Source organism: Rutilus rutilus, assembly GCF_951802725.1.
Source record: "Rutilus rutilus genome assembly, chromosome: 4".
Taxonomy (NCBI): domain Eukaryota; kingdom Metazoa; phylum Chordata; class Actinopteri; order Cypriniformes; family Leuciscidae; genus Rutilus; species Rutilus rutilus.
This window is the reverse complement of record NC_140212.1, coordinates 3,517,185-3,530,688: the sequence shown is the minus strand read 5'-3', so window position 1 is coordinate 3,530,688 and position 13,504 is coordinate 3,517,185. Positions and strand designations below refer to the sequence as shown.

Here is a 13,504-nt window from a genome sequence, read left to right as displayed (position 1 = left end):
TGATTACTGAGATGGCACATTCGGACGGGACTAAAATAACCGAGAAGCTCTTGTAATTATTTCTTTACCCCACCTCTCCATGTCGGGTGAACACCGGCTGGTGCATTAAACATAGCCTAGCTAACGTTAGCTGGCTACGATTTCAGTACAGTAATAACAAAGATCCTTGCTCCTTCTCAATTATCTGGTAATATTCTATTCACAAAATACAACCAATAGTACGGTAATGTTAAAAGTAATCCCCCGGGCACTATTTGCGATGATCCGCCGATTATAACAGGAAAATGCTCCACATTGCTCTGTCGTCTTAACTGCTGCCACGCAACGAAACTAGGAGTACGACCGGTTTAAGATGGCGGCCGCATTTCTCAGTGCGCAGCGGCCAATAGGGCATAGTCTCTATATAATATCTATGATTATATCCACCTTATTTTGCAACACGGAAGTAAGCTATTTTCTGTGAGTGTGCGACACTTCCGATTCATAAGCCGCATATTGGTAAATAACTATAGAAGAATAAAAGGGCACTAAACGGTAAAACTATCTGCACTACAAACCAGTATGTTTATAATTATGACAATACATTAAAAATAATATGGTAAGAAATAGCAGTTTGCAATATCAAGCAGCATAACAGGCTTTTTTGTACAGCTAAAAATTTAATTATAATAATTTAGACATTTAATGAACAAGTTGTCAGTGTAAATGTTCTGGGTCATAACATTGTTTATGTGGTTTTGGGAGTGTGAGGGGTGTGATACTGATGCTGCTCACACACACGTTTGGATATTTCTTATCTTATGTTGATCTTATGTAATGTTAAAGTGTGTTATGTTTATCTGGAATACTTGATTCTGTGCACAAATAATTTTGCATAATGGTGCAAAACCGTATGATTGTTTGTTTCCCCTGGCAGCTGATTTTCTTCATAGTTGCACTAATGCTTCATGTCTCGGTTTCGGTTAAGTTTGGTATATTGTCATGTAGTTATTGTTTATTTATGAAATGGGTTTGAAATGTTTGTTTGTTTTGTGTTGCTGGTATTTGGGATACACTGACAATTAACTATTACCATCATTAAGTGTTCAGGAGGAGTCACTAAACACTGGGATATTATGAGATGCTGATCACTTTATAATCAACTACTTGAATTACTGTACAAAACTTTTAGAAAATAAATGCTTTAAGAGACTGTGTACTTTTTAATAACATGGGGGGGGGGGTAGGAGACATAAAATAAGGAAGAAATATTTCATATTTATATTAAACTTTTCACACAATTCACTATTCTGATTATATAATTTGTAATGAACAATAAAAGGATTTCCACTTTTAGTTTCAGACTTTTAAACCCCACTGTAATATAAAATAAATATGTAAAGTATAAACTACATAGACATCAGTGATGTTTTAGTAGTTTATTAATAATGATTAATAAACTATAAAGTTATGAATATTTTAAATTGTATTAATTTTTATATTTGATTTTTTCATTTTTATATATTTTTTTATATTTCCATTAACTTTTTTTTTTAGTTTTAGCAATTTTAAGAAACTTACTTTAAACTTAATTTATTTCCGTTAGACGCCACAGCAACCCATCTAACTTTTTTTAAGTTTAAGTCGTTTTTTAAGATAATATAATTTGTAATAAAAAAAAAAATCATTCTTGTCGGTTATTGGCTGGAACACTGTTTGTTATGTTTCGTGGTCCAGGCTGGGCCAGTTTGTTTTTGTTGCCGTTTGTGGAGCCTGTGCTGTCTACAGAGACCGTGTTTTTTTACAGTGTGTTCAGGGGACAGGCAGCTAGCGGATAGTGAGGAGATGTTTGCTGTATTTGACAAAAAATGTGTCAGCCTAAAAAACGTGTGACATCGGTTAGAGCACCTTTAAATAAAGCCCTGCCCTGCGACCACAGTTACACCACATCTGCATGCAGGTTGCTCAATATGCTGAAGAACATCTTCAATTATTTAATGTTTTAGTTTTGCAAACATGATTGCACAATAAAAACTATTTTTGTGGTAGAGATGCCAAACTCATTAATCAGATTAAAACCTTCATCCATTGCATTTACCCGAGTTAACCTGGTGATAACCAGTGTTCAAATGGTGATAAGTGGGAAGTGGTTTAACCCACAATGCAGTGCGGTATGCAGCGGATGTGAGGTTTTGACATCTGATGCTCTTTTTAAAAAAAAACAGAAGTGAGTAAAACAGTTCAAAAAAAAAGTTCAACATCACAAGTTCACACCACTAACAGGAAACTTCTCTCAATCGTCAGTCAAACTCAGTGATGATTGACTTTATTCACGTTCTGATCTCTGTCACCGCTCTGCTGAAAGTGGTTTCCAGCGAGCCCCTCTTTGATATCACGGATCCAGTGTTTATTGAGGAATGTGTAACAGAACACAATATGAACCGCAGGAACGTGAATCCACCAGCCAGCAACATGCGCTACATGGTAGGCCATCTGTATTGTTTTCTTCAAGACTGCTCCTACCTTTTTAATGTCAGTTACATAAAGTGGTATTTTGGTCTAATTTGAATTGGAAAATTAAGACTGATTACCTCTTGTCTAACGGCTTTGGTCAAACCCTATTCGCACGGGATTAGTTTTCTAAACAACGTTTGAGTCAGAATTCTTATCACTCACATCTGTGATTTGTACCGATTCGGACTGGACGAACATCTCCGTGTTTATTACAGAGGTGGGAGTGTGTTTGTGGGCGTTACAGAAGGTCATGTGGTGTGTTTGAGTGCATCATGGTTGTCTTTTAATTTATTGTTTGGTGATATTATTTAAAAATCCTATTTTAGTAGGCTAAACTTGCATAATTGAGCAGAGAAATGTATGCGTTAACATGACAATATTCAGACGCGCGTTTTGGCCCTGTTGGCCTTCCATATTAGAGAGACGTCTGACCGGTGCGCGATATTTTTTTTCTCAGGATGGTAGGGGAAGACTCATGAATATTCATTGGAGAAGTCATCCCTGATTGGTCTGATGACCTACCCCTAACCCCACCCCTAAACCTACCCGCCACTGGGGGTCTGATGACCTACCCCTAACCCCGCCCCTAAACCTACCCGTCACTGGGGTTAAGACCAATCAGGGATGACTTCCCTAATGAATATTCATGAGTCCCCTACCATCCTGGGGAAAAAAATATCGCGACCGGTGCGCCACATCTCGCCTTCGATCTGCAGTTAATTTGCGTAGCCTACTATAGTAACTAATATGCATCTCGTGTTTTTAAGAGCAAAACTGCGTTCTGTTTGATCATCCCCTTAAGCCTGTCGCTCAGAAGTATAACTAAAAATAAACGGCACAGCATTTAAAGGTAATTTCAGATGATTTTTAAACTGATGTCTGAATGTTATCTTACCGGTAATAAGACGGATCGCCATTGCTTGTGTGAACACACATTTGTGTATTTACCGGAAAAGTCGTTCTGGTAATTTTACTTACATTTTCTGTGTAAAAGGGGCATGTGTCTTCATACCCGCTCCTGGTCTTATAGTGCACGACTAATTGGTGCACATTATAAAAAAAAAACTAAAAAACATTCTAATCAAAACCTAATAACTTTCTACGCCTCCGAAACGACTTTCATTTTCCTATGACGTCACGAATCGTTTTTGAACCACGTGACTGCTTCTCAGGATCCTCATAAAAACCAACCCCCATTCTACATTATTTTCTTATGTAATATCCTGTTTCAAACAAAACAATGAGTTTAACTCTTAGTTTCAGACATTTAAACCAACACTACTGTGCAGTAAAATAAATATGTAAAATATAAACTACAATAAACAGTGTTGTCCTAGTATTATTTATATGTTTTTACAGTATTTATTAATATTTTGAATGTTCTTTTCAAATTGGCTTTTCAGTATCCAATCAGTTCGTCATAAAACCGGTTCAACATTTGTTTCCCATGCAATTTCCTGTTTCACCAGATAAGTAACAACAACAAAAAAAAGAGGAGAAAAAAAAAAGCCTATGTTGTTCTGTTGGTCTTGGCTGGTTTAAAGTCTCCCAGCCTTAAAAGTAGAACATTGAGCTCCTAAAAATCCTCTAAACCAGCAAACCATTTTGAGTTTGATTTAAGATGTTTTCTCAGCAGGGAATGAACAGAATTTCCCAATAGATGCAAAGGCATGAATGTGTACAGGGCAGTTTGCATGTGGGTCTACGGATTGGATCTGCCATAAGATTACAACATTAATCACAAATGAAGCCATAATAAGTGTATATGTGTGCGTGTGTGTGCAGACGTGGGATGAAGGGCTGGCGGTGACGGCGCGGGCCTGGGCGAGATTCTGTGTCTTTGAACATAACATTCACCTGAAGGAGGTGAAGAGGATGCACCCTACGTTCACTTCTGTGGGTGAAAACATCTGGGTTGGACATCCGTACAACCAATTCACAGTGAAATCTGCAGTGAAGTTATGGGTGGACGAGGTCCAACATTACGATTACCGTCAGAACCAGTGCTCAAACGTGTGCGGTCACTACACACAGGTACACACTCAGATCTGGTTAAAGCTCAACCAAACACTCAAGTGTTCAAAACATAAGTGAATGAGCCCTCTCCGTATCGCTTGTTTTCTGCACGCAAAGGTTGTTTGGGCAGACACGTACAAGGTTGGTTGTGCCGCGCAGGCCTGTCCAAAAGGTGTGGCTGAAACGTCCTTCTCAACAAAGCCAGGAATCATATTTGTGTGCAACTATGCAACAGCGTGAGTATGAAAACCACATTTGTAGGTGTGGAGAATTCTGAACGGTGCATTTTATGCAGAGCATGTTTTCGTACTGTTCACACACAACAACATTGTGTTCAACAGAGGCAATTATGACGGCGAAGCTCCATACAGAGAAGGGTCATCGTGCAGTGGATGTGGTCAGGAGAAGTGTGAAAACAAACTCTGTCGTAAGTGTCAGTAGGCTAACAAAAATACTCATCCTTTCCAACAACCGCTTTACTTCACATCGCTCTCTTCTTCCACAGGAAACTCTACCCGCGATGCACTGCAGAGTAAGACAAGCCTGATCTCTCTATCTGAATACACAGATCTGTTTACTTCACTCACAGTTATAAATATCTGACTGTCATCGCAATACAGCAAGTGTCTGCGCACAAATGCTTTTGATGGCGGAAGCTGATTATGTGGCATTATAGGACGAATATACACTCTTAAAAATAAAGTCCATGGGTGTTTCCGTGAAGAACCTTCATTTGACCTTTGATAGAATGAAACCACTAATATTTGGAGACACTAAAACTAGACTAAATCATATTTCCGATGTTTATGCATTCACAAAAATGTATTTCTGTTAACAATTCTGAAGCAAAACTAGTTGAGAAACACTGCAAATGCAACGGCATTCAGACATTTGTAAGAGCGATTGGAGTGTTTTGGGCGGTTCTGGTTATCTTTTCAACAACAGCATCCTGCTATCAAAGTCCCCTAAGATGAGTGTGTTTGTGTAGGTTATCGGTGGACTCCAGACTGGGACCCTGTGCTGTTCTCCTGCGGCTACTTCTGCCTGTCGGTTGTGATTATAAGAGTCATATCTGTCCCGCTCATATTTGCCTGTGTTTATTGCCTGAATTACCGTCATAACCTGTTTGCATATGAGTGAAACAGCTTGAAGTCAACTGCAAAAAAACTAAAGTTCACATTCAGACTATGCCATATATCCTCAGGGACAGGGATGAACTTTAACTCTTTGATGCACATTGATGCACAAGAGGAATTTAGAAGAAGACTATGCATTAAGTTTGTATTTATGTACTGATATTGAAATTTGATTGGATCAAATTTCCCAGGATGCTCTTGTAAAAGAGATTCTTAATTGAATTGACATTTTTATATCAGTTAAGCACATTTACCCCACAAATTCTCATTTCTGCAATGCAAAATCTCATTCTCATGAACTTTCAAGTATGTATAGATCTCAGTAATATTTTAAACACTTTACAATAAGGATCCGTTCACTATCAGTTTACATTATACCTAATACATTAGTTAGAACTAAAAATGTAATACTTTCACAGCATTTATTCATCTAGATTAATATTTATAATATAAATTATATATATATATATACATACACTAACTTTTAATATTTTAGACTAACTTTTAATATTTCAAATTGTACAAATTATTAACAATAAATTAACAATGGACACACTGCAAAAAAATAAATAAACAAAAGTTTATGCTTAAAACAAGAAAAAATATCTGTCAGTTGGGTCATTAAAATACACTTAATTCAAAGGGAAAACAAGATGATTTTTCTTACCCTATATTGAAAATTGATCGTTTTCTCATGTCATTTTGCTTCTCAATTAAATATATCTTGACCTAAAGAACGTGTAGATACGGCTCATGTTTGCCTGTGTTTATTGTCTGAATTGTCATCATATCCTGTTTGCATAAGCTTCAAAACCTCAAAAACTTCTTTTTTTTTTTTGTACATGGACATTTTCATATCAGTGAAGCACATTTACCCCACAAATTCAAATTTCTGCAATGCAAAATCTCATTCTCGTGAACTTTCAAGTATCTGTAGATCTCAGTAATATTTAATGGGTTTGATTTGGGCTGGAATGTGACCTGGACATGTTTTTCATCAATTAGTCCATCTAGTCCCTTCAGTTTAAACGAGTGAGGCGGATATATGACAGAAATATCATTCGATTTATTGCCATATATCAGAGAAATTACTGAACTACATGTTAAAAAAAAAAAAAAGCATTCTGGGTAGCAAAAAAAGATGAATCTGAAAAATGAACATACAGAGGTACTTTGCTCGTGACGAACAGCACGAGAGCAGAAGCATCACAAATTCAGATTTATCGGTCATCTAATAGCCTATACTGTACATACCGTACACAGTTCATAGTTATTATTATACCTAAAGTATGTAACACGATCACTGAGCGTCTGTCTCAAACAGAAGCAGCGGTTTTAACAGTTTCTGACTTTTATACAGCTTTGCGTTTCATATCTTTTTTCCCCGTCTCTTATTCCTCATCTCCTTCAAGCCAAAATCTAAGATCTGATTGTGAGATTGAGGTTTTATGATGATGTTGACGAAGCATGAAACCAAACATCTTTGATATAAACACAATATTACAGCCGCTGAACTGAGCGGACGTCCGGTGATGGTGTGACTGTGTTTCTCCAGGGTCAGAGTTCAGATCGACCGACGCGAGTTAGCGTTTGAGCTTCTTCCGTTTGCCGTCTTTGGCTGAAGGCGTCTCGGGGTTTACAGGAGGAGCTCCGAGCTTTTTACTTTTTGCTTTCTTCACTTTTTCTTTAATGGCTTGAATATCAATTTTGGTTTCTGTGGTCGCTATAAAGAAGAAAATAATAAATATTATATCATGAGTTCACATTTGAATTATTTACACAATATAAAGTCATATTACCAGGAATGTTACTAGCCAATATTACTAGTCTTCTGACCAAGATCACATTCAGTACATGCAGTTAACATAAGTTATGTTTATATATATATATATATATATATAATATATATTAGTTTATTTGATATATTTTGATGATTTAACTTTTTTTTTTCATTTAATCATTTGTTATTATGAATAATAATTTTATCTTAATTACTTTTATTATCATCATTATTATACAATATGAGATGCCATCCTGGACCAGGGTTATTATCGTTAACTAAAACTAATCAAATAATTTCTGTTCATTGAAATAAAGATAAAATTTTTTTTAATAATAATAAATAATAATAAAAAACCAAAAAGCAATATTTAAATTTTAGTTATTTTTAAATGGCAAAAGCACATTTTATTCTATTTTTTAGCTCAGCTACTAAAATCAACATGAACACACTAAAAATATAAAAATAAAAGCTATTTCAAAATATGAATAAAAATATAATAAAAACTCAAATAAAACTGTTGTGCTTTCATGACGCATCACTGTCGCATGCGTCTCAGTGTATTCAGAGTTTCCTGCGGTACCTGGTTTGGTCTTCTTCACGGCGGGCTTCTCTTTAGGGGGAATGAAATCTTTCTGCCGCTGCTCTTGTCTCTTGGATAAAGCCTCGGCCTGTTTCACCTTCAGCCCAAGAAAATGAACAAGCGGTTACGAGTGAACTAGTTCCAGTCAGTCACTGCATCTGTGCAAACACTCATAAAAACCATCGCACCTTGATCTCAGTCATCTTCTTGCGTCTCTTCTCGCTCTCTAGCAGGAAGAACTCGCCGGTCGCCAGTTGCTTATCAATCTGTGCAGAAGAATATTTCACTCAGGCAAACAAGAACTGTCAAAAAAGGTATTTAAAACAACAACAACTGATTATTATTGTAATTTATATGTGTGGGGATGTCCTCAAAAATACATTAATTCGACTAAAAACTCAAACAAATATATTTGATATTATATCAAAGAGTATATATATAAGAGAATATATATATATATATATATATATATATATATATATTCTCTTATATATACTCATATATATATATATTATAATATACTCATTTATATTTATACTAATTATATAGTATATTATTATATAGTATAAACAATAGTATAAATATATAGATTATAGAGTATATAATCTATAGATTATATACTATATAATCTTATTTAATTATAAGATTAAATATATAGATTATAAATATATAAATTATATAGTATAAATATAATTATATGTACTTTTATATATATATATATATATATATATATATATAATTATAATATAGTTATTTAATAATATCAAGTATCAACTAGATCAATACTTTATTTTACTAAACAGTTCTCAGGTTCAAGTTGTTTGTTTCTATTTTTTTATACCATTTTTTGACTATTATTTTAATAATTATTACTCATTTCGCATTGAATTGTGCAGATTGAATATGTAAAAATCACTAAAACAAATGGTAATAAGGTTCCATTAGTTAATGTAATGTATTGGCTTAATTAACTAGCCAGTAACAATTAATGCAGTATTTATTAATAGCATTAGTTAATAAAAAATACTGTTCAATGTTAATTCATGTTAGCTCTGATTTTAATAATACATAAGTAAATAATGAAATTAACATTAACATTAATAAAAGCTTTAGAAACCATTTTCATGGTTAACTAGTGTATTTAACTAAAGTTGCCAAACAAATAAGCTATTAATTGGCTTAAGAATGTCTGTGTGTTATCATATTGCTGTTGTCACCATGTTAAAAATTAAACCAAACAACCACAGTGATTCCATCATGTTTATGCGGAAGTTTGTGAGTACAAACACCCTGTACTCGTGGTAAAACCCCTGCAGCGCACACCTCATTGCTCCCACAGCACATGCTTTCTGTGATGTGTGCGCTCGTACCTTGCTCTCGGGCTGAGGCGGGGGGAACGGCGTGTACTCCTTCTTCTTCACCGTCTTCTTCTTGGGCTGCTTGCGTTTGGAGAGACTCTTATGGCGGAAGTTGGGCAGGAATCTCTCCCAGTTCTGAGTGCGCAGCTCCGGGTCGCTCGCCAGCTCCCGCTTGATCATTAATGTCTGGAGAGGATTGAATCACAAGCACAATTACTGTTAGAGTCGCTCATGACGACAGTGACACCTTTTTAATTTACAGACCATCCTAACATGGTTTACAACTAGAGCTGCACGATTAATCATTAAAAGGTCACGATCTTGATTCAAACAATAAGCCTATTAAACCTTTAAACAAGTACGATCGCACTGATTCAGATCTGCGTTGGCGGAGAGAGCAGTTGTCATGAAACAGCTTCACAAACAGTCTTTTCAACCACACAGTATCATTATTACTGTGTTACAATCATTCAAATGATCATAGAAGTACTGGGATAAAAGTTAATAGTTTGGATATAAACACTGATGTCTGTGGTAGCGATCAAAACAAAGTAAATCACCTTTTGAAAGTAACTTAAATTAAAAAAAAATGATTACATCGTTACACCAGTAGGTGGCGACATGCGACTGTTAAAAATTGATTTGTCATTGAATCATTCATTCAAGAGATTCGTTCAAAAACACTGATTCATCCAGTGATGATACAAGTGAAGTCTCTGAGTGACTTCTATGTACCTTTATGTTGTAAATGGGGTGAATGTTCTTCATTGTCTCGAGCACGACTTTCCGTACCTGCAGAGAAGCACAAGCTGATTCCTTTACATTCGTGGCATTATGACTGAACAAAAGTAGTGTGGTTAGTTTTCAGGGTGAACAGTTTTGAGTTTTGAATGATTAAAACTGGGCCACTGAAAGCCTCACCTCCTTCAAGCCATTGAACGGGCCGAGAGCCGACACTGTGTTGCCCTGAACCATCACGTAACAGTTGGTCAGAAGCTCTAGTGCCTGAAACAGAACAAACGCGTGAGAATTTAGCACATTCACTGTAGCGTCGAAAAGACACACCGGACATGCAAAACATAAATCTGCAAAAGCAATAAAACAACAATACAACATCAAAAGAACTCACTTCATCTCTTAAAAGTAAAGAACAAAAGAGCAAAGAACGTTAAAAAAAGAGAAATCCAAAGTCCGCCAGTGAAAATGCAAAAGAAATGCATTTAAAAAAAGAAATGTGTTAAAAATGCCTATCAAAACTATTTGAGCGAAAAAAATTTTTTTAAATGTGCATTTAAAATGTTAAATATTGCTAAGTTAAAATGAAAAACAAAATCCCAGATTTTCAAGACTTTTGGACCTCACTGTCTGGGAATAAAGAAATCATGACAAGTGAAGTGTAATATGAACAAATGAAGGGAGACACCTTCAGCGTGGAGCCCTTGGGGCCGATCAGTCTCTGGCGTCTCTTCACAAAACGCTCTCTGTTTCGCACAAGAGTCCCGATCTTTATGATGTCACAAGCCATGTCGTCTTCGAGTATCCTCACAGCCTGAAATGAACAGGAAGGTTTAGCGAAAGATTTTAGGCTAAATTATATATATAAGAATTTATATATTAAGATTTTTTTATATTTTTAAAAGGCCTTTTATGCTCTCCATGGCTGCATTCATTAGTTAAAAAAAATTGAAATATTACAATATAAAAAAAAAAATTCTACTTGAATATATTTTAAAATGTAATTTATTAACGTGATCAAAGCTGAATTTTCAGCATCATTACTCCAGTCTTCAGTGTCAAATGATCCTTCAGAAAGCTTAAAAGAACAGCATTTATTTGAAATAGAAATCTTTTGTAACATTATAAATGTCTGAATTGACACTTTTGATCAACAATGATAATCTATCCTTTTGCACAGAATTCACTGATTTTGCACACTAATTCACTGATGTTATATATATACACACACACACACATATATATGCACACACACACATACATATACATATATATATAATAGCATATTAGAATGAAGGATCATGTGACACTGAAGATTGAAGTAATGGCTGATGAAAATTCAGCTTTGCATCACAGAAATAAATTATATTTTCAAATATATTAAGATAGAATACTATTATTTGAAATTGTAATAATATTTTGCAAATTACTGTTTTTTTCTGTATTTTTTATCAAATAATAAAATAAATGCAGGCTTGATGAGCATAAGAGACTTCTTTCAAAAACTATTGACAACTACTATTTAAAAAAAAAGTAATGTTTCCAAACTGTTGACCAGTACTAAATAACTATATATATATATATATATATATATATAAAATCAGTGAATTATATCTCTTATATAACAGTACATTGCATACCTGTTCAAACGGCACACTTCTGGCCAATAACTTGATGAGATCCCTTGCTCTGAGGATTGCATACGGGTCAAATGTTTTCTTTGTTGTGTGCACCGTCATACTGCCTTCAATCAGGTCCAGTGTGGCATTGATGAACTACAGAACAGCAGGAGGTATCAAAAGAAAACAGACAAACTAATTCAGTGAGCTTACAAGCATTTTTAAAGCCAAATGAAGATCTTCCTGACACGTACCACATCTCCGAGCGCTTTCTGCACCAGCGGCCAGCACTCTTTCAGGTACGCCTCTCTGTACTTGGGGAAAAGTGTGGCGAAGCTGCTCTCCTCCAGCAAACCTTTGGGATTGTCCTCTCGGGTGAACTTGGGCTCTTTCCAGCCGTCTGGCACCACCAGCAGCTCGGTCTCATCCACTACGTTTCAGACAAAAGTCCAGAGATTAATTAGTAAGTCATTAGGAATTTAGCAAACACTTTTATCTTAAGCAGCTTACAGTAATCTGGGGATGTGTGTTTATTCCCCAAAATGTGCATGTAATATAATGTTTTAAGCTTTTAAAATCCATTGCACACTAACATAAAAATCACTTAGTACTGTAGTATATGTATAATACCACGGTATTAACGTTTGATATCACACTGAGCCTGTACTAGCACACCTATAGAGTACACACACACACTTATAGAGTTGGGAAATCAACATTCTCGTTACCAGGCAGAGATTTACTCTGTCACATCACCCTTAAAGTTTAAATAGTTTTCTACAGACATCAGTTGTGTAACGTTATTAGATAAAAACAACCGAAGAGGTGGAAGACAACAAATGCACGATAACTGAATGTTTTGGGGTGAAATAGTTATGAAATGCGCACACTAACAAAGTACTACATCACTGTAGCTACAAGAAAAGCAGAACTTTAATTCTACACGAGCTGCAATCACACACACACACACGTCATTTAACTTCACTAATATGGAATTATAGGCGCGATGTCAACACGCACTGTCAGGATAACACTGTGTATAGTTAACTGTTTCTAAGTGTAGTTGTACCTGTATTCTTGCTCTTTTTCTGTTTTTTATTTGTTGGCGTTTCACTCGTGCTTTCTGTGGGGGCCGCCATTGCTGCTGTTAGCAGTGACGTCAGACGCTGCGCCTGGTCGTCATGAGCACGAGGCAAACCGCGCGCGTACTGCCGCCTGGTGGCGTGGAGGACTTATCATATACACTATTATTATTTAAAACCTTTAATATCCCATTTCACAAAACTAGAAGTATATATTTGAATGTTTGTTTTCAGAATAAATTTTGTTTCTTTAAATTTTAAATTTCTCTTTAAAAATGAAAAGCTGTCAAATTGATTAATCGCATCTAACAAAAAAGTTTGTGTTTATGTGTGTGTGTGTGTGTATATATATATATATATATATACGCACACACACATATAAATATAATAATATATACATACACATATTATATAAACAAAGTTATGTTAGATGCACACACACACACACACACACATAAATATAATAATATATATACACATATTATATAAACAAACTTATGTTAGATGCACACACACACACATATAAATATAATAATATATATACACACAAATATTATATAAACAAACTTACCACAATTAATTTGACAGCACTGTGTGCTGTGTGACAGCACTGTGACAGTGTGTGTGTGTGTGTGTGTGTGTGTGTGTGTGTGTGTGTGTGTGTGTGTGTGTGTGTGTGTGTGTGTGTGTGTTTTCATGGAC

The 13,504-nt window shown here is 35.4% G+C and overlaps 2 protein-coding genes across 2 annotated transcripts; one reads left to right on the top strand and one right to left on the bottom strand.

The window, feature by feature from the left end:
• Window positions 1-2,194: 2,194 nt before the first annotated feature.
• Window positions 2,195-5,779, top strand: glipr1a (GLI pathogenesis-related 1a). Its single transcript, XM_084407317.1, has 6 exons — window positions 2,195-2,463; window positions 4,279-4,527; window positions 4,627-4,745; window positions 4,851-4,936; window positions 5,015-5,041; window positions 5,498-5,779. The coding sequence occupies exons 1-6, from the start codon at window positions 2,296-2,298 to the stop codon at window positions 5,647-5,649; spliced, it is 801 nt and encodes a 266-aa protein (XP_084263443.1). The 5' UTR covers window positions 2,195-2,295; the 3' UTR covers window positions 5,650-5,779.
• A 910-nt stretch (window positions 5,780-6,689) lies between these two features.
• On the bottom strand, window positions 6,690-12,943 carry krr1 (KRR1 small subunit processome component homolog). Its single transcript, XM_084407313.1, has 10 exons — window positions 12,790-12,943; window positions 11,975-12,150; window positions 11,742-11,876; window positions 10,790-10,915; window positions 10,288-10,371; window positions 10,102-10,158; window positions 9,379-9,552; window positions 8,197-8,274; window positions 8,009-8,105; window positions 6,690-7,368 (listed from the first exon to the last, which is right to left on the bottom strand). Exons 1-10 carry the CDS (start codon window positions 12,857-12,859, stop codon window positions 7,229-7,231), a joined length of 1,137 nt encoding a protein of 378 aa, XP_084263439.1. The 5' UTR covers window positions 12,860-12,943; the 3' UTR covers window positions 6,690-7,228.
• Window positions 12,944-13,504: the final 561 nt, after the last annotated feature.

What these genes read in the sequence shown, in the direction of transcription:
- glipr1a (XM_084407317.1), top strand. Translation starts at nt 2,296, where the DNA reads ATGATTGACTTTATTCACGTTCTGATCTCTGTCACCGCTCTGCTGAAA. An exon ending in GTGTGCAACTATGCAACAGC is followed by an intron (nt 4,746 to 4,850) that starts GTGAGTATGAAA and finishes TGTGTTCAACAG; the next exon opens with AGGCAATTATGACGGCGAAG. An exon ending in GTGTGAAAACAAACTCTGTC is followed by an intron (nt 4,937 to 5,014) that starts GTAAGTGTCAGT and finishes CTTCTTCCACAG; the next exon opens with GAAACTCTACCCGCGATGCA.
- krr1 (XM_084407313.1), bottom strand. Translation starts at nt 12,859, where the DNA reads ATGGCGGCCCCCACAGAAAGCACGAGTGAAACGCCAACAAATAAAAAA. An exon ending in GAAGTGTGCCGTTTGAACAG is followed by an intron (nt 10,916 to 11,741) that starts GTATGCAATGTA and finishes TGTTCATTTCAG; the next exon opens with GCTGTGAGGATACTCGAAGA. An exon ending in CGTTCAATGGCTTGAAGGAG is followed by an intron (nt 10,159 to 10,287) that starts GTGAGGCTTTCA and finishes GCTTCTCTGCAG; the next exon opens with GTACGGAAAGTCGTGCTCGA.